General features: G+C 40.0%; 1 protein-coding gene across 2 annotated transcripts in view; it reads left to right on the forward strand.

Annotated features, from left to right (window-relative positions):
* The window catches only part of DSC1 (desmocollin 1), a 294,686-nt gene that overhangs the window by 184,667 nt on the left and 84,247 nt on the right, over positions 1-25,772 (forward strand). The window contains exons 4-5 of one of the 2 annotated variants that reach the window (XM_014541341.1): positions 732-871; positions 2,595-2,704. In XM_014541341.1, coding sequence (XP_014396827.1) covers positions 732-871; positions 2,595-2,704 — 250 coding nt within the window. Of the gene's footprint in view, positions 1-731; positions 872-2,594; positions 2,705-25,772 lie in introns of those variants that run through there. The other variant, XM_014541346.1, reaches the window with a different exon arrangement.

Consider the following 25,772-nt stretch of genomic DNA (forward strand, 5'->3'; position numbering starts at 1 on the left):
ATGTGCGATCCCTGGGATCAGGCCTAAACCGGCAGTCAGACATCTCCCAAGGGGTCCCGGATTGGAGAGAGTGCAGACTGGGCTGAGGGCGGACCCCCCCCCCCTGCATGAATTTCATGCATCAGGCCTCTAGTTTTTATTATAATACCTGACACATTCTCTATGTAATTGCCTGTTAATCTGTCTGCTTCTATTCTAACTCATAAGAGCAGGGTCTATATCCTATTCCTATACATTTCCCAAGTGCCTAGCAAAGGGACCAGTTAATAGTCAGGGATCATGAATATTAAATGACCGTCTGACCTATAGAAATAGGAAATATAAGTATAATCCAAAGATACGTATCCTCTGAATCCTGCCTAAGGTTTTTTGTTTTGTTTGTTTTTATAACATTTCATTTGGAGTGAGATGATTTGACAGGAAAGTCTGATTAAGCATTTTAAAAACTTCAAATGGCAGTGATTTTTTTTTTTTTAAAGAAAAGAAGGAGCTTTCTTCTTTACTTTGTAATTCCAAATCCTTGAAGAGCAACTTGTTGAAAATAGATTCTTGGCCAAATGCTAAATGGAAATTATGTATTCTTTTCTAAAATGATGTTTATCACTTTAGGAAGTGGTGTATGACTGTCTTCAGTTAACATTTTCATGTTGATTCTCATCAAATGCACCTCAAAAAGGATGATGAGTGAAGAGTTTAGGGAATGAAATAATGAAGAATTTTCTTTCTTCCAGATGTCTTCTAGGGCATCCCCTCCTTCTGCATTGTTGTGCATGTGGTTCAGAGGGACTGCCCTTCTCTGTGGTTCAGGGTGGACTGCATGGGGAGCGCCTGCTTGAAAATGAAGCAACAGCAAGGCCAGCACAGAAAAAGGGTAAGGGATGGGAGAAGGGAAGGGAGTGGAAGGGAAGAAAAGGGGAAGAAAAAGGAAAGGAAGAAAAGGAAAGAGGGAATAGATGAGAAGAGAAAAGATAAGAGAAGAGAAAGATTGGTCAAGTACTGATGATGTCACTGCACACCCCTGACTGGGCATGTGCCTTGACCGGGAATCGAACCTTGACCTCCTGGTTCATAGGTCGATGCTCAACCGCTGAGCCACCCATGCCATTTAGGCACAACTTTATTTTTTGCTGTCCTTGGTTACATGATTCCCTCATCCCCAGTGTCTCACAATTTTTAACCTTCTCTCTCTCTCTCCTTTGTGTCCTGTTACCCTCTGTTCCTCTGATTGACCACTTACCTTCCGAGTCAGCTCGGGCTGAGCTCTGGAATCCTTCCTGACTCTAAATAGTCAATAAATCTTCCCACAGGCTCCTGCAGCGTCTGGGCTTCCCCTGGCAGAGTCTTTGTTTCGCTTTATTTCGTTTTCAGTTTCCCCTGAAACACAAAGCGAGACAAAACAGCAGTAAATCCCTTAAACTCCTGGAGTCCTCACACAACGCTTGTGAGAACTCATATATGCTAAGTAGAGGAGTAAATCGGTGAACTAACAGATGATTTCTAATTGTTTAAGAGAAACAGTAATGTTGAGAATTTACAAAGAAATCTCTTTCAGCCCCATCCCCTCCCCGGCCCCCAAAGTAACCCTGGAAAATCATTTGACATTTTCTGGATTTGTTGTTGATAATTTTTAGCTTTGATTAAGTTTATTTATTTATTTTTAATGAGGATTTAGAAGCATTTGAAGTTAAAGTCTCAAAGCGGGTCCCAAACATCATCTTCCCCAAATCTGAACTAAATGGGAAACTTGCATCCACAAAAGAAAGCGGTGCTCGGATGAGAGGCTACTTTCTGGTAGAGATGAAATCCAACTCATTCAGGACTGATGTGTGGGTGGATAACTTGACAAAACAACAGTAAATCTTTAAACTCCCAGAGTTCTCATTATGTGTGGGTATCAAGGTCATCTCTTGAAGACATTCAATGCCCTAGAGTTGAAGACAAATGGGAATGAACTAAATAACCCACAGAGGCTGCTCAGCTCCCTCATGCAGGGAACTTGTCCCTCCCTCACCTCCCCCCGTCTTCCTAATGCTGTTGCCTCTGCAGGGAATGCCCTGCCTCATTCTCTGCCCCTCACTCACCCACCTGCTCTCCTCCAGGCCAGAGGCTTCCTCCTTCCTGTCTTATGGATGTGTTTACAGTCAGGACACATGTAACACACTTCTACTGCTGCTCCCATTCTGGCTTGAATTGCAGTTCATTGTTTACATGCTTCCCTGTGCTCACCCCTCTTTACACACACACACACACACACACACACACACACTTAAATGTAAACTCCTAATCCGCCCAGGGACAGTGTGGCTAATGTCTCTCTCTCTCTCTCTCTCTCTCCATTCCTCATTGAAATCAGTAAAAATATGTCTAAAAAAATGTAATCTCCTAGAGGGAAAGACTGTGGCCTTTCATATTGAAACTCACTAAATGTTCAGAGACGGAAGGTACTCATATGGGAGAGTTCATACAGTGTCTCCACCTTGTGAAAGTTCACACTGCGCCACTTTGCTTATATGAAACCCCTAAGCCAATGAAATCCGAACAAGATTTTTGCTTAATAAAAAAGATGAGAATAACATTGAACGCGTGTTTTGCAGCGAGCGTCACAGAAGCAGTGGGCTCCCGGCGCAGTGAGCGGCCCGCCCAGCCTTCCCCGGGAGCTGTAGGAGCATCTCCGCATCAAGCTCCATCGTCTTGCGGTCTGTGTGTGAGTACCTGTGCTTTCTTCCCATTTATCTTGTGCATCCTGAGGAATCAGCAAAGCCTGAAGGAGCGCACAGGGGCGTTATACTTAGTGTAAAGTTGGATGTAATTGGGCATTTGGATCGCGGTGAATGAAATGAAGACGCTGTGCGGTGTTGATTTTGGGGTCAGGGAATACTCAGAAACTGTCCTTACATATAACTGAATGGTAGTTGCTTGTTTGCTTTATTCCATTTTGGGTTCTGCATAGGGACACTGGACTTTGGGGTACCGGGAGAAACCTGTTCATGGAAAACGCATGTGGATTGTTTCCTCAATTGAGTATAACACTGTGGAAAAAGGAAAGAAAGAAAAGAACAGAGAGCCCTGACCGGTTTGGCTCAGTGGATAGAGCACCGGCTTGTGGACTAAAGGGTCCCAGGTTCCATTCCGGTCAAGGGCATGTACCTTGGTTGCAGGCACATACCCAGTGGGGGGTGTGCAGGAGGCAGCTGATCGATGTTTCTCTCATCGATGTTTCTAACTCTATCCCTCTCCCTTCCTCTCTATAAAAAAATCAATAAAATATATTAAAAAAAATAAAAGAATAGAGATATGGGGGCATTCAGTTTGCTATGCATTGCAGAATGCAATTATGTAGCACCATTTACGTAGTCTTGAATTGGGAGTATTAGAAAAGAGTATTTACTATAAAAGGACATTAAATTAGAGAAGAAAAGAGAATGTGGCTCAGGAAAATGGAAAGACTTACTCTGCTGTTTAAAATGCTCCCCGAAGTTCATGCATGAACAGGGTGTGGACGGGGAGACCGGCCATGTGCAAGCTTGCACTATCGTGTCCTGTACAAAATAAAGCAGAAACCGACCTAGTGTGATTGAGATCTTGGCGTAGCCGAAAGAAGGTTAAAGAGACCTGGTTTTCTTATCCAGCTGAGGTTATAAACTGTGGAGAATTCCCAGAAAATAAGGGGTCAGACACGTTCTTTTATTTTTCCAAAATTAGTTGGCAAATTCATAACTGTGTTATGTTGCATATTTATGCGCCTCCTCCACACTCGGAAAGAACACTGGATGACATAGCTGTTGGATGGTTTTATGTCTTATTTTGCACCAGAATTACCTTATCCCGAGAGACAGTCATTCATTTTCTGCATCAAAAGTCCATTTTTATGACCTTGTCAAGACAGATGTTTTCAGATCTCTGTTTGTATTCCTACATCCACACACGGTATCAACTTCGTTTAGAATTGCTGACCGCGGCATTCATCTACAATCCTGCACCTGAAACCCTCCTGTCGTCACCCATATGGCAAAAGCCCACCCATTCGGTCATCACCACCATTTTCAAGAAGTGCCCCAGCCCTCCGAGGAGCCCTTTGCCAGCCTCCGCTGTGGAACCCGCACCCGCGGTGCCTGGGTTCTCCGAGCCATCGCCTGGGAAAGGGGGGATGCTTGCTGGAGGTGGGCTCAGAGAGGACAGGGAGGCGAAACCCCACCAGCATGTTCTCATTCTTCTTTGCAAACCTCTGCGTCTTCTGCTGAATGATCAGTTCAGCTCATGGGCATTTTTCTCTTCTCTTTTATGCAACCAACCTGTGTTGCTCCCTAACACAGAGCGGTCCCTGATGGAGAGACCTGGACCAGGCCTCTCTGGAGGGCTCCGACACTCCCCCAGGTCCCGCCAGACAGAACTAATCCGAGACTGCTATATGCAGATGGTGAGGACTGCCAAGGAGCTCTGTGCCATACGCTGTCAGACTTTCTTAAGAACAGGTCACTGTTATTTACCTTCAGAAAAGGAAGCGCTAACTCAACCACAAGCTCATCTAAACAGCATAAAAGATGAAAACTTCAAAAGAAAATGTTCTTGTGGAAGGCTGTAGATGAAAGATAAAATAATTGGGCTGAGGAAAAATTACAAATTTGCTTTGTTTTTATTGTTTAAAGTATTACAAATAGTAGTACATATGTCTCCTTTTCCCAATTGACCTTCCCCCAGCCTCCCCTACCCCCTGTCACATGCCCTCACCCCCCTCCCAGTGTCTTGCGTCCATTGGTTATGCTTATATGCATGCATACAAGTCCTTCGGTTGATCTCTTACCTCCCCCCGCCCCCCAACCCTCCTGAGCCTTCCCGCTGTCGTTTGACAGTCTGTTCGATGTTTCTCTGCCTCTGTATCTATTTTTGTTCATCAGTTTATAATGTTCTTTATTATCCATAAATGAGTGAGATCCTGTGGGGTATTTTTCTTTCACTGACTGGCTTATTTCACTTAGCATAATGCTCTCCAGTTCCATCCATGCTGTTGCAAATGGTAAGAATTCCTTCTTTTTTATAGCGGCATAGTATTCCATTGTGTAGATGTACCAGTTTTCTAATCCACTCATCTGCTGACAGGCATTTAGGCTGTTTCCAAATCTTAGCTATTGTAAATTGTGCTGCTATGAACATAGGGGTACACATATCCTTTCTAATTGGTGTTTCTGTTTTCTTGGGATATATTTCTAGAAGTGGTATTACTGGGTCAAATGGCAGTTCCATTTTTAATTTTTTGAGGAAATGCCATACTGTTCTCCACAGTGGCTGCACCAGTCTGCATTCCCACCAGCAGTGCACAAGGGTTCCTTTTTCTCCGCATCCTCTCCAGCACTTGTCATTTGTCGATTTGTTGATGATAGCCATTCTGACAGGTGTGAGGTGGTACCTCATTGTTGTTTTGATTTGCATCTCTTGGATGATTAGTGACTTTGAGCTTGTTTTCATATGTCTCTTGGCTTTCTGAATGTCCTCTTTCGAAAAGTGTCTATTTAGGTCCTTTGCACATTTTTTGATTGGGTTGTTTATCTTCCTTTTGTTAAGTTGCATGAGTTCCCTGTAAATGTTGGAGATTAAACCCTTATTGGAGATAATATTGGCAAATACATTCTCCCATGCAGTGGGCTTTCTTGTTGTTTTGCTGATGGTTACAAATGTGCTTTTTAGGAAAACTTTCATTCAGGAAAAAAACAACACATGTCAGTTGGGATTTTACAAACTTGGTAATAAAGATTGTAAATTTCAGAATGGGATTTCTTACTAAAAAGCAACAGCAGGGTCTCGTATTCTGTGTGAATACTACTTTGTTGACTTAATCTACACACAGATCTCATTCAAAAGAAGGCACACACGCCAAGCAAAAACTGCTTACCAGTGACGCTGCTCCCCGAGGAATTACTCCTTGACTCTGTTCAGTGGGTGTGGGAGGTGACTTCTCCGTGGCGGGGAGCTGGAGAGCAGCCACAGTGAACACCCATGTGAATGTAAAACAATTAGGAAAGAGTCACTCTGAATCAGCAGGCTCTCAGAACAATCTGGGATTTATTAATCTGCCCTATTGAAATCACTTACAATATAGATTAGGGCGTGGGTAAGCAAATGAACAGGGAGAAGACTAAATCAGGGACAACTCAGTGTCTAAGTGTTCTGAGGTCATAAGGATGGATAGACCAAAATGAATATGAATAAGAAATATTATTGGTAGGTACTACCATAATTTTTCTTACTAATCATTATTTTTTAAGTGAGGAATTATTAGTATTATAATTTCTAATGAATTTGGGCTTGTGAAAGCATAGATATAATTGTCAAAAGTTAGATGTTCTCAACACTTAAATTTTATACTCTTTTTTTTAGTAAAGAGACTTGTTCAGTTTTTTACTTAGACTGTGCAAAGTCAAGTTAACTACATGACATAGTCTTCTTTCAGAAATCAAAAATACTTCCATTTGAAAATATAACTTTCTTTTCCAACTTTTATAGTTAAAGGTTTTTAATGGAAACATTAAATTATGTACTACCATTTTTAAAAATACAATATTTGCTTAAAAGCTGGGACCAACATAAAAAGGATTTTAATGGAAACATTAAACTATGTACTACCTGGTATAAAAATACAATATTTTTAGCAAATATTGTATTAAGCTGGGACCAACATAAATTGTTATAAACAATTGCCTACAAAGTGCATGGGACATTTGTTTTCAACATTATGAATCAGAGGTCAAATTCTACTCATCGAGCTCATTGGTACAACTACAGATACATTTGGGAGGGAGAAAAAGGCACAGCCAACCATCGCTTTTTAAATCACCAATGCAATTAGTTATGAGTGTTTCCAAGTCATAATTCTTTAAAGACTTAAAGCACTGTTCTAACTAATAACAGCAGAGGCCAATGCTGAAAAGTTGATCCGATTATTGTATAATTCAAAGAGCAATTTTTCCTGTAATAACATTTACTTGCTTTGATCCTGGAATTACACCATATTGCAAACAAAACTTCATGGGATTTTGTCTTCTTGAGGAAAGTTTGACTGACTAAATGTTTATATTCAGAATTTTGTATCGGTTCACGTTATATGAAGCAGAGCAATAGTTAGACTTTCAGAATGCGCTTATGGTGCTTTAAAATAATCTCTGGCAGAAAAGACACAGTGTTCTGTACTCAGAGTTGGGCAGATAAGAAACAGTTGCTTTTAAAGTTCCGATTGGAGGCTACTGAGGCCATTGGAAGTCATTATTGACTCGAGATAAGGAGACCTGTGCTCTCGTACTGAACACATGACACATCACTGAAATAATCTGAGTTTCATTTTTCTCCTGGTGACTATGGACACAGTCACCAACCAACACCCACTTATCTAACAGGGATGTTTTGTTTACAATAGTAATAATTGAGGAGAATTTTGAACTTGGACTATATAGTGCATATGTAAAATCTTTAAGTTAAATTAACATTCTGCAATTTAACGTATCAGACTTTTTAACCTTAATATTTAGATATAATCCCTATAATTTTATAATCTGGCTAGTTTTTCCCTTCAATTTTCCAGGAACTACCAAATGAGTAAAGTTCATCTTTTATTGCAAAGAAAACATAACATTAAAGGCATAGAACCAATTTTTATGAGAATATATATTTTTAGGGCTTACCACACTTTACACTTGAAATATGTACAGATTATGTAAATTATACCTCAGTAAACTTAAAAAATATATGGATACCGTAGACTGGCAGACAGCAGGTTAGAAATAACATAAATATCAGCCAAGGAGATCGACATACAGTTCTCAATAAAACAAACAAAATGGCTCGGAAGCACATAAAACGAATTTTGTCTCACTGGATTCATGTAACTCATTATATAATTTTGTTGATAAATTTTTTAAAGTATAGCATACACAAAGTAAAATAAAGAATTTTAACTGTGATTTTGATGCAGCGTTAATGAAACAACCCCATTTAACTGCCATTCAAATCAAGAGACAAAGGCTTTTCCATTGTGCCTTCCCCCAAACTACCCCTTCAACTATGCTGTCTTTGAACAACGTAAAGAAGTTTTTCTGCTTTTGAATATCACATAAGTAAAAATAGAAGGATATGCCTTCTTTTGTGCCTAACTTATTTCACTTATTAAATTTGTTAGACTTACATTAATAGTGAACAATATAAGAATAAAATTTCCAAATTCATAAACCCTTAATCTCAACAACTGGACCATGACAAATTTATCTTACAGATATCTATGCATATGTGTAGTGATGATTTTGAAAAGAGGTACTTAATCTGCATTGTAATCACAAAATCTGAAAATAGCAACAAAAAACATATCAATAGAGAACTTATTCAATATTACGTGGTACCTACATAGAGTGGAATATTATGGAGCCATTTGAAAGAATGAGCCCATTCTTTTAAGAGGCACATTTAAATTTATACATGTCTGCATGCATGTAAATTATCTCTGGAATAATAAAATAGTTGTTGTTTCTAGTTAAGGAAGCTGGGTGGTGAGGAAGTTGTATTTTCCTTTCGTTAAATTTAAACCATTTTTTGTTTTCAATTACAATTGACATGCAATATTATATTAGTTTCAGGTATCCACCCCAGTGATGAGACATTATCTAACTTACTAAGTGATCATCCTGATAAGTCTTTTACCCATTTGATGACACACAGAGTTAGTAGGATTTTTTTGCTACATTCCCTATGCTGTACTTTACATCCCAGGACTATTCTGTAACAACCAAGCTGTACTTCTTAATCCTTTCACCTTTTTCACCCATCGCCCCATCAAACCCCTCCCATCTGGCAACTGTCAAAATGTTCTTTTTATCTACAAGTCTGTTCTGTTCTGCTTGCTCATTTATTTATTTTTTTAAAGATGCAATTGTTGATAGATATGTATTTATTGCCATTATATTGTTCATATTTTTTATCTTTTTTTTCTTTTTCTTTTAAAGAAGGCCCTTTAACATTTCATGTAATACTGGTTGGGTGGTGATGAACTCCTTTAGCTTTTTCCTGTCTGTGAAGCTCTGTGTCTGTCCTTCCGATTTTAAAGATAGCTTTGCTGGGTAGAGTAATCTTATTCATAGGTCCTTGCTTTTCATCACTTTGAATATTTTTTGTCAATCCCTTCTGGCCTGCACAGTTTCTGTTGAGGAATTAGCTGACAGTCCTACGGGCGCTCCCTTGTAGGTAGGCAGTGATTTTCCATTGGTGTTCCATGGCACACCGGTGGGCCGCAGGGGTTTTTAAAGCACGCGACACCTGCCTGTGCAGTCGGGCCACTGACCTCTTTCCCTTAGGTTGTCGAATAAAGAAATGACAACCGCCAGCACAACAATAGCCATTTGGTGTGAATGAATCAAAATTACGCCTGCTTTTTGTCAGGTTGGCAAAAGATCTATTTTTTGTCGTGCCACAGAATTTTAGTAATTAGTTTATGTGTGTCGAGATGAAAAAGGTTGAAAATTGCTGTTCTAATGAAACTCTGACACTGAATGGAGGCTCTGGAGGCCACACCCTGGGTGTGACCAGCCCGTTCCTCCCCATGGGCCAAGGAGGGGAGGGAGGTCCCCTTAGTGTGCCTGCCTGCCTCTCCTTCCCTTGTTCACTTTGGCAAAGTGCTGTATAGACACCTTTATTTTTGAGGAGGGATCAGGAAACAAGTAAGTGTGTCCCCAAAGCAAAGAAGCTAACATTTCCCATTTAACTATTTAACTAACACAAAATCATAACACATTTCTGCTACGAACTCGGTTTTTTATTGTGTGACGTTAGCTGAGCACCAGAAATTAGCTTGATGCTGTCTGCAATGCCTAAGTATCACATTCCATGAATTATAAAGTGTCAAATTGCAATTAGTGTCCTGTCTGCTTTCAATGACAATTAAATTATGTATTTGTTGCCCTTGCATGCTTGATGTGAAATGTTTTCCACTCCACTTGGTTTATGGCAAAACTGACTCTTTGTACAACATCACTGATATTTCCTTTGTCTGTCTCAGGTGCCTAAATCTTCTCCCCTGGACAGACCTTCTGACCAGCCCTTCTTTCGATTCATGGCAACATTTTGCTGCTTCTTCCTTTATGTTACTTTGAAAAAATATTTCCTCCTTACTACTTCCATCAACAAGAATTTTTTATTTTTTTGGCCTGTAGAACATTCTCTCTCTCTCTCTCTCTCTCTCTCTCTCTCTCTCTCTCTCTTTTACAAACATTATATCTTTTTTTTTTCTGGCCTGTGTTCTTTAATTTTCCTCCAAGGCTATTGTTAATTACTTATTTAAATGCTTTCATTGTTTCTTGTAATTCAACTTTCATTTCTCTCTTATTTCTTTCAAGTTCCTCACACTACACTTATGCCTATTTTCTCCTTGTTATACTTCTGTCTTGTATTATATCACTTATGCTTAAGTGAACCCATTTCCATTTAAAAATAACTTTCTTTTTCTTAAATCTCCTCTTCCTCAAGTCCTACTGAGCAAAGTATAAAATAAAGGAGCCCAGTTTTTCTCTATATACATCTGTATCTATAATACGCTTGCTGGGTATAGTTGATAATGCTAGCTCAGAAATTTATGGCAAAGCTTTTCAGAATTTTAAACTTTCTAGTGCCAAATATGCAAAAACAAACAAAAACCCCCAAACACACACACAAAAACAAAAACCAGATTTAGAACATGTTGAAAAATGTTGGTTTTCAATTTATTAGTAAACTGCCTTAAACTTTCCTTGTGCCCACTTTCTATTTTTCCTGCACTAAATCACATCTGGGTAAATCATCGCTCCAACCACTGACCATCACCACCCAGGGTCTCTGCTCTTGTTGCTTCTGTGACTTCAAGTCCCAGCCCTGGCGTTTTACCCAAACACTTGGAAAATATCCCAGGAAAACCCCTAACATTCACTAGGCTCACAGACTCAGAAACTGAAGAGGGAAGGACTAGAGATGCCAAAATAAAATAAAAGAGATGGAAGGAAGAAGAGCAATGGAAAGAAGGAGACTCTGAAAATACAATAGGGACAGAGAAGAAATCCTGCTTGGGGAAGGTCTAAAGAAAAAAATGCGGAGATTGCATGTATTGCCTTCCAGAGACTTCAGCTAAGCTGCAGGGTCCTGTGCGGTTAGCGGGCTTGCATGTGACCATTTGCAAAAAAGCGCCGTGTTTCTTTACCTTTAACACAACAGCTTTATTCCTTTTCTAAAGAGCAATTTATTATAAGGCAATCAAATGTAGTAGACATGATGAAGGGGTGTTAAAATGGATGTAGGAGGTTACTGACAAACACTGTCGAATTTAGGCGTGGAATAACAAACAAGTGGCTGGAAATCAACCAGTAAATTACTATGAATGGGGAAACACATCTCATAGTAAAGGGAAAAGGCCAATATCCAGAGGAACGCTGTTGATGAGAGTGTGGCAAAGGACTGATGGCTGCCGTTGCCGAGAGAAGGCTGGTTCCCTCTTCAGGTGTTGTCTGAGTGTGGGGAGATTGAGGTACAACCCAAGTGGGGATGGGTGGAAAGATCTGGAAATAATATGATTCTTATTAATGAACCATATGTTTCAATTTATAGGTAGACTGCATTAAACTTTCCTTATGCCCATTTTCTATGTTTCCTGTATTAAGTAGCATCTGGATAAATCATTTCTCTAACCATTGACCATCGCCACCCAGGGTCAGGCTGGCCTTTCCTGGGAGGGGACTTTTATCTCTGCCAGAATTTAATCCAGGGTGGCAGCGACCCTCCTGGCCATGCTGGGGAACTCTTTCCCTGTGTGCTCCTAACCACAGAGAACAGACCAGGAAACCTGCTTTCAATAGCAATGGTAACAGCTGCCAGCATCTGAATGGAGCTGATAGCTTCAAAAGTCCCTCATGAAATCAGGTAGGCAGGCAAGAAAACTTCATGGGTTTTCATTTAAAACTGAATTGAAGAAGTACTTTAAAACCCCATGTTTAAATTAGAATTCATCTACTGATTTATGGGGCCATCTTTAGTTTCAAGAATTATAGTCATAGTACTCCTCATAATTACTTTTCTCATCTTTCAAAACGTGTAAAGAAAGAATTGGCATTAAACTTCTTTTCCTCTGATCAAAATTAGCTTTATGTTGGAAATTGGAATATTGAAGTGTATCTCTGCCACCGTGTCACTTTGCTAACATTTATTAAAATGAATGTGACCAATCAGGGAACAGAGATCTTCAGCTAGGAGGCCTTGTAAAGTTATTTGTGTTGAGTAGAACTATATTTGTAAGCACAGACTCTATTTTAAGTGGGAATCCTCTGGAAATCACAGCATCATGATGATTACATGTGCACTGTTTTGCAATTAATCGTGGTTTGTACTGTTACTGGCCATTTAACCAGCAAATGTAATACTAATTCATAAAAACAAGCAGCTTGCGGCAGGAGGTGAGGACAGATTACCTTAGAATGCTGCCACCTTCAGGAATTTTAGCTCATGTTACTTTGTGTCTCTGATACTGGGGAATACATGTTTGTTTAAAGGCCATTAAAAATTCTCTGTACCTAAGCGATGATTTTACCCACTAACAGAGAGTTGAATAGAACTGTTCTTATTGAAAAATTATGTTTTGGAAAGTATTTCAAATGGGTTAGGTTACTCCAGTCAGGAAAAGAATACCATTTTATTTAAAAGACATGATGGGAATTTTATGTATTTTTAATATTATCCCTGACTTAGCAAAATACATACATCACTACCAGAGATGTCTAAACAAATAATAACTAAGTATAATAACTAAATAACTCGATAATATTTCTGCTCGAAAGGCGTGAAATGATAACGCAATTTCCTTATACTTTCTTATAACTAATTATGCGGTTATTAATATAGCTACACTTCATTAATTCCACACTGTGTGCTGAAGAAAACTTGCTTTTATTTTTAAAACCAGCCTTCACTCAATACTGAGTTACAATGTCACTGATTATTTTGAAGTTTGGTCACGGTCATAGCTCATTATCAGTGTGAATCTGCCAGAACCAAGGAGTTACAGAATTTTGCAGTTGACAATAAACTCCTCAAGTTCCTCAATTCTCATCATGCCCTGAAGACTAAAATCACAGACAAGTAATAAGTAAAAGCATTCCTTTAAACATGTTTGTATGTAAAATAACATTTATATTATATTTCTGTGAAAGTCACATTCTTCTAAAACACACATACCCATAATGAGATATTAGCTTATTCGATTATTTTTAATAGAAGGGACGAATGTTATTTTAACCACTAAAAAATTACACAGTGATTAGATACGATTAACAATTTTTTTCTGATCCACCTCTGAACTTCCTCTACCGCTCTTACAAATACTTACGGTGTCTCCTGTACAATGATACTTAGAAACATGGTATTTACGCTCAGATACACACACACAAACATGCACACATACATGCACATATGTATTTTATTTTGGTTTTAATTTTACAAAAATGTGATCATAATCTATAAACATATTACTTCAATTTTGATTTTATTACTTAGCAACATATCAATGACACCTACTCTTTCCTATTAAAAACTTCATAATATTTCATGTACAGAAATACTCTTCTTTATTCAGTCATTCCTGTTGTTTTTTAAAATTTTTTAATAATACAGTAAAATTGATTTTGGGTATGTAAAATTTAGGGATTTTGAGGCTATAGATTTTGGGTGTGTACAGTTTACGGATTTTGAGCTTCCAGAACAATTCCATCTCCCTCAATGCTCCCTCATACTACCTTTTATAGTCGCCTGTGTCCTGCATCCCTCACTCCTGGAAACCACTGAGCTGTTCTTTATACTTACAGTTTAGTTTTTTTTGAGACTGTCACATCCATGAAGCCATATAATATGTAGCATTGGAGGCTGGTTTCTTCTATTTAGCACAATGCCTTTGAGACTCATCCAAAATGTAGGATGTATCAATAGTTTTTTCCTTTTCATTTCATTAATAATTTGTTCCTTTGGTATGGATGTACCAAAGTTTATTTATCCATTCAGAAGTTGATGGAGTTTTGGGTTATGAATACAGATGCTATAAACATCCAGGTATAGTTTTATTTTGTGTGAGTGAGGATAATTTTTTATTTCTGTACTAGAGGCCCGGTGCACGAAATTTGTGCACTGGGGGGGGTGGGGGGGGGGGTGTTCCTCAGCCCAGCCTGCACCCTTTCACAATCCGGGACCCCTTGGGGGATGTCTGACTGCCGGTTTAGGCCTGATCCCTAAATCCGGGACCACTGGCTCCTAACTGCTCTCCTGCTTGCCTGCCTGATTGCCCCTAACCCCTCTGCCTGCCTGCCTGATCACCCCTAACCACTCTGTCTGCCTGCCTGATCGCCCCTAACCTCTCTCCCTGCCTGCCTGATCAACCCTAACCCCTCTGCCTGCCTGCCTAATCGCCCCTAACCACTCTGCCTGCCTACCTGATTGCCCCTAACCACTTTGCCTGCCTGCCTGATGGCCTCTAATCACTCGCCTGACTGTCTGATGGCCCCTAACCACTCGTCTGCCTGCCTGATCACCCCTAACCACCTCTCCTCAGCCCCCGCCTTAGTGGCTTCATCCGGGAGGACATCTGGAATGACGTCCAGAAGTTCGTTCAGCTGTCTGGTCTAATTAGCATATTGTGCTTTAATTATTATAGAAATTAGCATATTACACTTTTATTATTATAGATAGTTAATATTCAGGAGTGGAACTGCTGGGTCAAATGGTATATTAAATTTGAAGAAGCTGCCAGATTTTTCCAGAGAGACTGTGCCATTTTTATATTCTCTATTTACTCCTGCACTTAGGCAATGATCAAAAAGGAAATGGAGAATACTGACTTAAATGCAGGAAAATAGCAAAGGTGTGTCAGGACATGGAAGTGAGCTCTTGATGTGAATCTTGGTTTCTTTCCTTACTTGTTGTGTAACCTTGGGGCAGTGATGTAAACTCTCTAAGCCTTGATTTCTTATCTATAAAATGGGGAAAATAATACCTGTTTCACTTTTTGTGGAAATTAAATGAGATAAGGAATGTGAAGTCAAGTACACTGTCTAGCACATGGAAATCTCAAAATAAATGTGTCTACAAGTATCTTCTACATTCATTCAGCTAGTTGCAGAAAAGCCAATTATTTGGTAGCCTTGTTTTGTACATAGTCTACAATCAACCTTTAAACTTTACTTAACTTGATTACATCTATTCAAGCCCTGCCCTTATTTTATTTGACCAGCTATCCTTAGTGAGTGTTAATACTTTCTAAAGTTATAGAACAGTGCATACTTACACACATGAACACACACACACAAGTTGCAGAGTAGGTGTTAAGACAATTTATATGTTGCCATTTAATTCTTTATTCATAAGAGAATCTACTTTTTTATAAGCAGAGAATGGAAACACAGTTCCATTTCTAGTTGATCATACTCTATAAAAATACTTTGCAACTTGATTTTTAAAAATTATCTTCACATAGAAATAAGGAGATATATATATATATATATATATAGAGAGAGAGAGAGAGAGAGAGAGAGAGAGAGAGAGAGAGAGAGAGAGAGAGCGCGCGCAAAATGATGGGCATATGAACTTAATGTCTTTTATGCACTGCCTAGTAATTTTTTTAAACAGTGTCTTGATTGTTTACTAGGTGTAAGGATATTTTAGGTCTTTTTTCAATATATTCATCATGTTTGCTTAGAGGTTATCTTTGTGTGTGTCCCTGGGTCTATTATTGTTTAAGAATATGTTCATTCTAGCAAATAATATCCTCCTCAATCAACCATAAGGTTATGCAAAAGGTGCAGTCAGATACAGTGATTTTTATATAGTGACTTCATAGCCCTTGGCCTACTAAATTCCTTAGTAGTTAGAGACATATTTTTCCTGATGCCTTTAGAATTTTATACACATAATTATGCCATCTGTAAAGAAAGGCCATTTTTATCTCCCTTTTGCCAATCTTCAGGCCTAATGTCAAAACCATTATATTGATCAAAAGAAGCCAGACACCAAAGAGCATAGACTTTATAATTTTATTTGTCGAATGCATGTAAAACACATGCAAAATTAATTTATGGTTATAGAAATCAGAAAAGCAGTTACCTCTGGGACAAGGGAAGGCTAGTGATTGGAAAGGGCATGGAGCCATTTTCTAGAATAATAGACATGTTCTACTGCTTGATCTGGATGTTGGCTACATGTTGGGTATAGACATATGTCAAGATTCAGACATATGTCAAGATGTTAAGAGTTGTGCATTCTCCCCTATGTAAACTGCGCTTCAAGACAAAACCACATGTACTTTTTGGTAGTGGACGAAGTCAGAGCCTTCCACACAGTTGTATTTGGCTCAGGACTCTGTCCTTGACTGACTGCGAATAACAATCTGAAATCTAAGCCACCAAACTCCCTGGAGGCTGTCCCAGTCGAAAGATTTTCATCAAGATTTTAGATAAAGACCCAGGAACCAGCTGGAGAAGGAGAGATGATCACTCCACTGGGCTAGCAGTGCTGGGCCCTTTTAACTTGGAATCTTGTCCAATATAAAGGAGGTAATGAGACTAAAAGAGTCCATGATAACAGGCAGCTCCAAATAGGGAGGATGGGTTGCCTCTCCAGGTCAGCTCCAGCCAGGGTAGAATGTGCCTTGTTAAAGACCCAGGAACCAGCTAGAGAAGGAGAGATGATCACTCCACTGGGCTAGCAGTGCTGGGCCCTTTTAACTTGGAATCTTGTCCAATATAAAGGAGGTAATGAGACTAAAAGAGTCCATGATAACAGGCAGCTCCAAATAGGGAGGATGGGTTGCCTCTCCAGGTCAGCTCCAGCCAGGGTAGAATGTGCCTTCTTTAATCAGAATAAAATAATCACCGTTAGCAGAGCATGATTAATATTTCTTACCATACTAGCTGGTTCCCCAAATTCCATTGCTGCTTCCTTTCAAATTAACCCTTTGAAATTTTAGAACTCATTATATTTAGATATACAGTAAATTTATATATACACTGCCTCTCCAGGTCAGCTCCAGCCAGCGTAGAATGTGCCTTCTTTAATCAGAATAAAATAATCACCGTTAGCAGAGCATGATTAATATTTCTTACCATACTAGCTGGTTCCCCAAATTCCATTGCTGCTTCCTTTCAAATTAACCCTTTGAAATTTTAGAACTCATTATATTTAGATATACAGTAAATTTATATATACACACACACATACTAGTATATAGTAAGGTGGTATGCAGACAGTTGCTATATCCATTTGTGAGGAACTTAAGATGGAAACAGTCTATCATTACATGTGTTTAAAATAGAAAACATCTATATGCAGTTGAATAAAATGGGCACATTCTTTTCTCAGGCAGAGAAAAGCATGTCAAATAAGTAAAACAAGTGTGAATTACTTTAGTTGAACATTAATTTGAATGTACGGGACCATTAGCCCCTGATAAGAGAAGAATGTGGGCCTGTTTTTCTGAGAAAAGCACTTTGCTTTGTAAATAGCAGCTGTGATGAGGCCTGGAAAAACAGAGACCTGTGCTAAAGCACCATGCCAGGCACCATTTGCTTCAAGCAATCTTCTATTTCTATTTTATTTATATACAAATTTCCAAAAGTACTAGTTTAAGAATAATTAAACAGATTGTCTTTTAAAGTGTGAAAAAAGGGCTTTAAAGTTCTGTGCAATCATTTATTAGATACATAGACACAAATTAAGAAGAATCACAAATTACCCCAATAGACACACCATGCGGGGGGGAGCATGACCTCCCACCCTCAGGCCTTAGGCCCTTCAGCCATCCCTTCTGTAGGTCGTTCACACTTGTCCCGGAGACTCATATTGAAACTCGAGAGCCTCTAAAACCCTAGGAAATCCACAGGTGTCTTGGAAATGCCCCTTCTTGTCTGGGGAATGTCTTGAAGGTTATGGGCCACTGCAGGTCTTCCTGGGCCTCAGCCTCTGCAGAGCCCATTGAACAGGGGCCTGAGGGGCAGGAGTCGGGTGGAGCAGGAATCTTTAGAACCTTTGGGATGGGGAGGAGATATGGGCATGCTGTGTCCCGTCAAGAATTTGGGACTTCCGGGGTTCAGGAAATATGCTCAAAACATGTCTGAGTGCCAAGGTACATACTGGAGGATATATTGGGAGAATCCTTATTTTATCCTAAAAACTCCCCAGAACTTTGGGGAGATAGTTCAGGGGACTCGGTAACCAGACCAGAGCAAAGATTTAAATCTAGTGTCGCAACTTCTGGCCCCTACTCCTTTATAAAAAAATCAATATGCTTTAAAATAATATGGCAGAGTGTTTATGAGAAAATTTAACAATCTTCTGCCCAACCCCTACCCATTGCTGATTCTGGCTTACCAGAAACAACCCGCTTTCAATTCTGCTTCTTCTGGGGCTTCTTTCAAATTTTTAAATGTATTCTTCAATTAAAAACTTGAGATATAATCTACTAAATTCCTGCTAGGGAAGATAAGACTACCATTTAGCTGTTTTTAAAACCAACAAATGTAAAATCCCTGCTCCACACAGACATTTCTCTTTCAATTCAGCGATCCATAAACCTTGGTACGATGAAAATCCATTGCTTACATTATTCTAATGTTCACACTGAGCACATAGCACGCTATGCTCACTTCTTCTCTTATGTCATTTTCATCTCCCTTGGAGTTAGTTAACAATTGTCTTGTTGCTTAGATTTCTAGGCACTGTTCATTAAGTCTCTCCCAATACTTCCACAGAACTCTAAAACGTAGGTAATCATCCACTCAAGTTTTTATATTTATTTGTTAGTTTGTTTGACTTTGTCTTTATTTTGTCTCTCAGCTCCAAGATAATCAGGCTGTTCTTATCAGTTTAGTTTTAGGCCACCCCTTCCCTCTCCTTCAAATTTTCTGCTTCCCTTTTCTTTGTTGAATCTCTTGTTTCCGAGGCCCATGATTTCTGCTTATTTTATTTATTCCTTTGCTTTGAGAGAGCAGCTTCTGAGAAAGAGTGCATTGGAAGTAATGATTTTGAGACTTGACATATATGAAAATGTTTTTATTTTATTTTCACCCTTAATTGTATGACTAGATATAGAATTATAAATTAGAAATTAATTTCCATTTGAATTTTAGATATATTGCACCATTAATTTCTGGCTTCCAAGACTAAGGTTGGAAATTTTGTAATTTAATGAGGTCTTGCTCAAAATTTTGTTATTTAATGAGATTTTGATAAAAGAATACATATTTGGTGTTCAGTCTGTAATATTTAACCTTCTTTATTATGCCACATTGATTTCAGGTTCCTAAATACTTTCTGCCTGCTCAAGCATTCTTATTTACTTTTCAAGGACAAGAGGCAAAACACTGATTTGTGCTTCCAGTGAGGTATAACATGAATAATAACTTTTTGAAAATTAACACAAGTTTTGATAGAGAGGAGTCTTAGTACAGTTGAAGAAAATAGGTCAAGAGTTCAGGGAAATAGCCCTGGCTGGCTTGGCTCAGTGGATAGAGTGTCAGCCTGCAGACTGAAGGGTCCCAGGTTCGATTCCAGTCAAGGGCACATACCTCGGTTGCAAGCTCAATCCCCAGCCCTGGTTGATTGGGAGGCAACCAATCGACGTGTCCCTCTCACATCAGTGTTTCTCTCTCTTTCTGTCTCTCCCCCTCCCTTCCACTCTCTCTAAAAATCAATGGGAAAATATCCACGGGTGGAGGATTAATGAGAAAAAAAATAGTTCTGGAAAATATCAGAGAACTCTGGAGTTACTAAAATACTTTATAGCCTTTCTACTTGAGTCGCTATGTATTTCTTATCTTTTAAATTTAGGATGGTAACCTAAAAATTGTTTGGGTGATTTTATAGTTCTATACTTATGTCATTGGAACTTTCTGAAACTCAAATCCCCAAAGCCTAATGATAGGCTTATATGTTACAGGAAGAGTTCCAGTAATGTAAGTATAGGAAAAAAATTACATTGGTTTATTGTTTACTTTCTGTCTAGTTCACTGCTGTGTCCCAGCAATTAGAACAGTCTGACATGTGGTAGGTGCTCAGTCAACCCAGTGGAATGAGCGAACCCAATGCATGGGAAGCTCCAAGGAAACAAAGACTGTCTTATTCAACGTTGTATCTGCCACCCCTCACCAAGGGTCTATGGGTATGGCCATTCCAGAAATCTGTGCTGAATGAATGATTGAATGAATGAAATCAAGGGTGAGATTTCTCTTAAAATTTTAATTAAAATATTGTTTTCAACCTTTGGGGCTTCATACAATTAAAGAAAAGGCATTTGTGCAGTAGAACTCAGTATGGCTGATGAAATAAATTCTTTCTCCTCCCATGGAGCCCTCAGAATCTAAACTTTAAGCTCCAAAGATTTGCTGTGTGTTCCCTCACACCTGGAAGAGTGAGCAAATCCGCATGAGCATGGTTATAACACAGTTAAGAGGGAATAACTATACCCTATGACCAATATCATTTTTAGTCCCTTTGGAGTTCTGTCCAGTACAGGTACTCTTCCTCGTCCTTTCCTTCTCTTTGGAGATATTAATGATTTATACAAATCTGGGGAAAGGAGGCAGATACTTTTGTGCATCATCTATGAATCATATAACTAGGATCCTACTGATTTTTTCTTAGAGCAGTATGACAAGAAGTGAATAGTCTAAGAAATGGACCATCCCCTGAAAGTGTAGCCAGCAAGTGCAGGCAAGCTCTGGAGGATACAGACAGTTGTGAAATGGTAAACATGGGGTGGTTGGCATTCTCGCTTCTCTGTCTATAAACGTCCCATAGTTAGTGGGGTTTATATCCTATTGGCTAAGCATATTTCCATAGGCTTTCTTGATAAAAAAATATTTATGTAATATACATCTTTAGAAACCACAAAGAGAAAAGTAGAATCCGAATTCATCAAATTGAAGAAACTACTGACTGAAAAAGGACTCCATTGCTCATTTTGATGTTTTAAGAGCCAAGGGTGTGTTCTGCTTTCATCTGAGAGTTCTGCCTCCCAGAGGCAGTGCTGGCAAAACACAGATGTGGTGCCCTTCGGCGGAAGACAAGATCCTACCTGTTATCTCTGAGCTTTAACCAGGGAGCCCTGCTCTCTGGTGCAAAGAAACTGTGGATGAGTGAGATTTTGCTCAGAAATAAAAGAGTCCCAGATTCCTAGTCTGAATGTACTTAAGATGTATGTATACATATATACATTTCATATATCAATATCACATGACATATCAAGCATATATATAAGTCATGTATATCTGTAATACTATATATATGTATATAATGAGAGAAAGGAGAGAAAGAAGAGAAATAAAAATAATTTTAAAATTCCACACTAATTTAATTTAGATGCTTATAGCCTTATTTACATCAAAATATTTACCTTTCTTGCCACTCTGTATTACTAATAGCAGTGACAGAGTTTCTGGAGAAATTAATAATAAGGGTGATTTATACTTCTTAAATTACGTCTCTGTCTTGCTATTCCAATGCCACTCTTGGGGTCTGACTTTAGCCTGGGGCACAAGGACGGCTGGGAAAAGCTAACGAAACCCCTTGGTGGGAGAGCAAGGGTGACTGTGGTGAAACAGCTTGGATTTGCCCTGTTAGAGGACGCCCACGTGTTTCCTGTGAGTGACACATGGCCCATGTGGAGAGGGAGCTAGGCTGGAGCCCTGGGAGAGAGAGAGGAGGGCGGGGACCCCAGGTCAGCCCTTGAAACTACTTATAAGAGAAACACTGACAGGGCAAGAGGATGAAGCCACCCAACCAAGTCCAAGTTCTCCTCTGTCCTCCCTCCCTCTGCTTCTCCTGGTGGGGTGGGTAAATCCCCATTTAGAAGGAGGGACGGGTGAAGGATGTGGGAGCAGAAGGCAACAGCACCCCCTGTGTCTGGAAGTCAACAACTATAGGAGCCTTCGCTGGGAAAGGGGAGACTTGCCTTTGGTCAGTACTGAAGAGTTGACCCTCCTATTCACTTTATAAGAAGTTCTTCTCCTTGACATTTTGACTGCTAAATGTGACTTAAAGGTCTATTCGCCTGACAGTAAGAAAAAGCTCACAGGCACTGCCCCACTTCTAGAGGCAGGGCAAGATTCTAGCCAATGAATACATTTTAAAACGGTGGTGGGAGACCCAAACCTAAAGCTGTATTTTGATTGACCCACAAAACAAACAAACAAAAACGTGTCTTCATTTTCCTGTACATGGTCCTTGGACTCACTTTAAGGGGATGAACTCAAATCATTAGATTAATACGAAATCATCTTTAAGAAAAGTGATTCAATCTCCCACCCTGGATAGTGTTGTTTGAAATTCGTGTTCTACACATTTTCTAAATTTATAAGCAAACAGTTTAAGAAAGTGTCCCTGGACATAACTGAGTGTAGCATCCTCTCTTGTGTGAGCGCTGCCTAACACGGTCAGGCTGGATGTTGGCCAGTGGGGTCTGAGGATGCTCCTTGCTAAAGCCTTTCACGGCTCCCCAGCCACCCTCACTGTCCATGCAGCCAGAGGATCTGGCTTCCTTTGTTACTGAGACCTCAGGTTAGGTGCCACCTCCTCCAAGAGGCCTTCTGTGGCCGTTCAATAGGAGACATAAGTCACCCTCAGCTATAGCACCCGATTTTGATTCTCTGTTGAGTAGTCATTTTTATCTGGTACTATCCTTGTATGTTTAGGTATAGGTGTGGCAGACAGACGTTCTGTGATCCCCATCTCCTGGTATTTACACTCTTTTAATCTCTTCCCCTTGGGTATGGCCAGGACCTTGGACTTGCTTCTAACCAACAGAATATGGCAAAGATGATGGCTGTCACTTCTAGAGTTAGCTTTCAATATGTTACCAAGGAGACGATGTCTCCCCTGTGATTAGGGTACAGTATAAAAGACTTGATTTTGCTAGTAGAGTTGCTCTAGAGACTTTCTCCTTTGCTGGCTTTGAAGAAGCAAGATGTCACTTTTTGAGAAGCCCCCATGAGAGGGTGACTTCCAGCAGATGAACAGAACGTGAAGCTCACAGTTCTGTACCTGTAAGATCTAGATATATAAAGTTATATAAGCAAATATAAGCATTATATAAATGCTGCTCATAACCACGTGAGCTTGGATGATCCCTGAGCCTCAGATGAGAAGCCAGGCCTGGTCATACCTTGATTGCAGCCCTGTGAGACCCTCATCGGAGGACCCAGTTAATCTGTGTTTGGACTTCTGATCCATAGAAACTATGAGATGCTAAAGGGGTGTTGTTTTCAGTTGCTAATTTAGTGGTAATTTGCTATCAGCAGGAGAAATTGAATTCCCCCCAGTGTATTGTCTCTCTCCTAAGCTAGGTTGTCAACTCCAGTGTTCAGAAGAGTACCTGCCACTTAGTAAGTTTTTAATAAATATTTGTGGAAGGGATCTGTGGCGATAATTGGACTATGAAACATTTTAAATGAAAACTAAATTCTGAGGGAAATTTCGTGTATGGAAATTGAAAGCGCAATAATGGGTCAATGTAGTGGGAGACGGTATGTAGCGTGGTGGTCAAGGATGGGCCTTGGGGTTGAGCAGACCTGGATTTCCACACCAGCTCTGGCTAGATGACGGCTCTGATCATCGGCACACTAGAGCAGTGATGGCGAACCTTTTGAGCTCGGCGTGTCAGCATTTTGAAAAACCCTAACTTAACTCTGGTGCCGTGTCACATATAGAAATTTTTTGATATTTGCAACCATAGTAAAACAAAGACTTATATTTTTGATATTTATTTTATATATTTAAATGCCATTTAACAAAGGAAAATCAACCAAAAAAATGAGTTCGTGTGTCACCTCTGACACGCGTGTCATAGGTTCGCCATCACTGCACTAGAAGCTGCAACTATAATGCAACTGCTGCCTGCCTTGCTTTGTGGTGATTTTTGTTTTTCCTCTGGTGCTTCTCCTGTGCTCTGGGAGGAAAGTGGCTTCTGCTTTGTTCCCGTGATGAAGCAGCCTGTTGGGTACCCTTCTGGAGCCCCTTCTCCGAGCCCGCCCTGCACATTTCCCTCGAACGTGCAGCACCAACGGTGCAATAGCACTTACAGAACACGTGCGATGCCAATTCCTAGCATCATCGGAGCCCCTTCTTATGTAGGGCAGGCTGATCTCACCAAACACCATCTATGGACAACCAGTGAAAGTGGAAATAATTTTTACTCCATCAATGGATTATTCAAAGTGATAATTGACAGCCTCTAAAGGACTGTTGGTACACATCTTAACATCCTCCTGGGCCCATCACTGATGAAGTGATGTCATCCTAGTGATACTGATGCTATAGCGGCTTAGTTTCAGACATACATGTTTGGCAAACAAGTATGAATTTCTAACACCACAGCATCCTCCTGCATGCACACACATGCACACCTACACACTCCAAATGCATGTAGTATCAAATGAACAACTATATGATCTATTCATTTTGCTTAAGAAATACAGAGGCAACAGATTCCCCCCCTCTCTTTTTCCCCCTCCCTCCCCACCCCCACTTCCTTTCTTTCTTAAATCAATGAAAAGCAGGTCCTCAGGTAAGGATTTTTTAAAAAAAAAAAGAAAGAAAGAAAAGAGCAATGATAGGTCAGGACTTTTCCCTTCTTAAAAAAAAGTGGAGGTGGAAGTAAGCTTAGAAATGTGTACCACACTGCTCCACAATGGCTGTCCGTGCTCCTAGAATTTGGTGTGTTTGTTATTGTGGGAGGTCTGCGGGCACTGTGTGTGGTGCCAGCTCTTCATGGGGCAGGAAACAGTGAGAAAGGCATGCAAACTGTTTGGCTTCCCAGAGCTCACCACCAGGAGACTCTCTCTCGTACTGTGAGGTCACTTCTCACCTGAAGGGTTGGTTAGTCTCCACACCCACAAAATCTCATTTTCTCTGCTGACACCGCCAATTTAACTTTGTTTTGTGTGTGATGTAGACAGATGTCTGCTAAGAGCCTGACTCCATTAACACTTCACAGAGGGCGGTGGTTTTCATGCTTAAGTGGTTACCAACTCTGACTCTTGGCCCGAGGTTTACCAATGTCTGGGCTCTTCAAAACCTGACTAATTTTTTAGAACCTTTTTCTGTCATGAGCAAGACGGGAAAACTAAGAAATGCTCCCCAGTTGACTCTTCTTAAATGTGGTGAAGTTAATTATTAATTTAGAATGGATCTCTCTCTCTCTCTCTCTCTCTCTCTCTCTCTCTCTCCCCCAGGAGAGTAATGCTGACGTACATGGCCAAAGCTGGTACAGCAGCTCCTTCTATTCATATTCCGCGCATTTTCTGAGGAAATTCCTCTCATGGAATATTTCCAAGTGGCTGAGTTCTCACTTTTCACCACTCCTTCAGGCATAGAGGGCAAGCAGGAACCCCACAAAGTGATTTAAAATCTCAATGACCTGCAAATACTACCTGTGACTTCAAACAGTCCTAATCGGTGTAGAACACGGCCTACCAAGCGCACTTCTCTCACACAGTCCCTTTGGCTCTTTCTTTCTTTCGGGCCCGTCAGGTGGAAGCCTCCTGTGAGCACTCAACTTTCCTGACAGCGGGAGTCTGGGCTAATGAGCACCTCTTTTCTCATTCTTGCTGCCTTTGCCTCTGGCAACTGCGGTCAAGACATCTTCACTTCCTGAGTCCTAGTCAAAGGTGAGGCAGCTGACACACTAATGGTTTCCTGAGGCACAGCTATCAGCAGAATTTACCCCGTCTGAGCCATCTTTTCTGGGGGGC

The sequence above is a fragment of the Myotis brandtii genome, unplaced genomic scaffold (assembly GCF_000412655.1).
Source record: "Myotis brandtii unplaced genomic scaffold, ASM41265v1 scaffold107, whole genome shotgun sequence".
Lineage (NCBI taxonomy): Eukaryota > Metazoa > Chordata > Mammalia > Chiroptera > Vespertilionidae > Myotis > Myotis brandtii.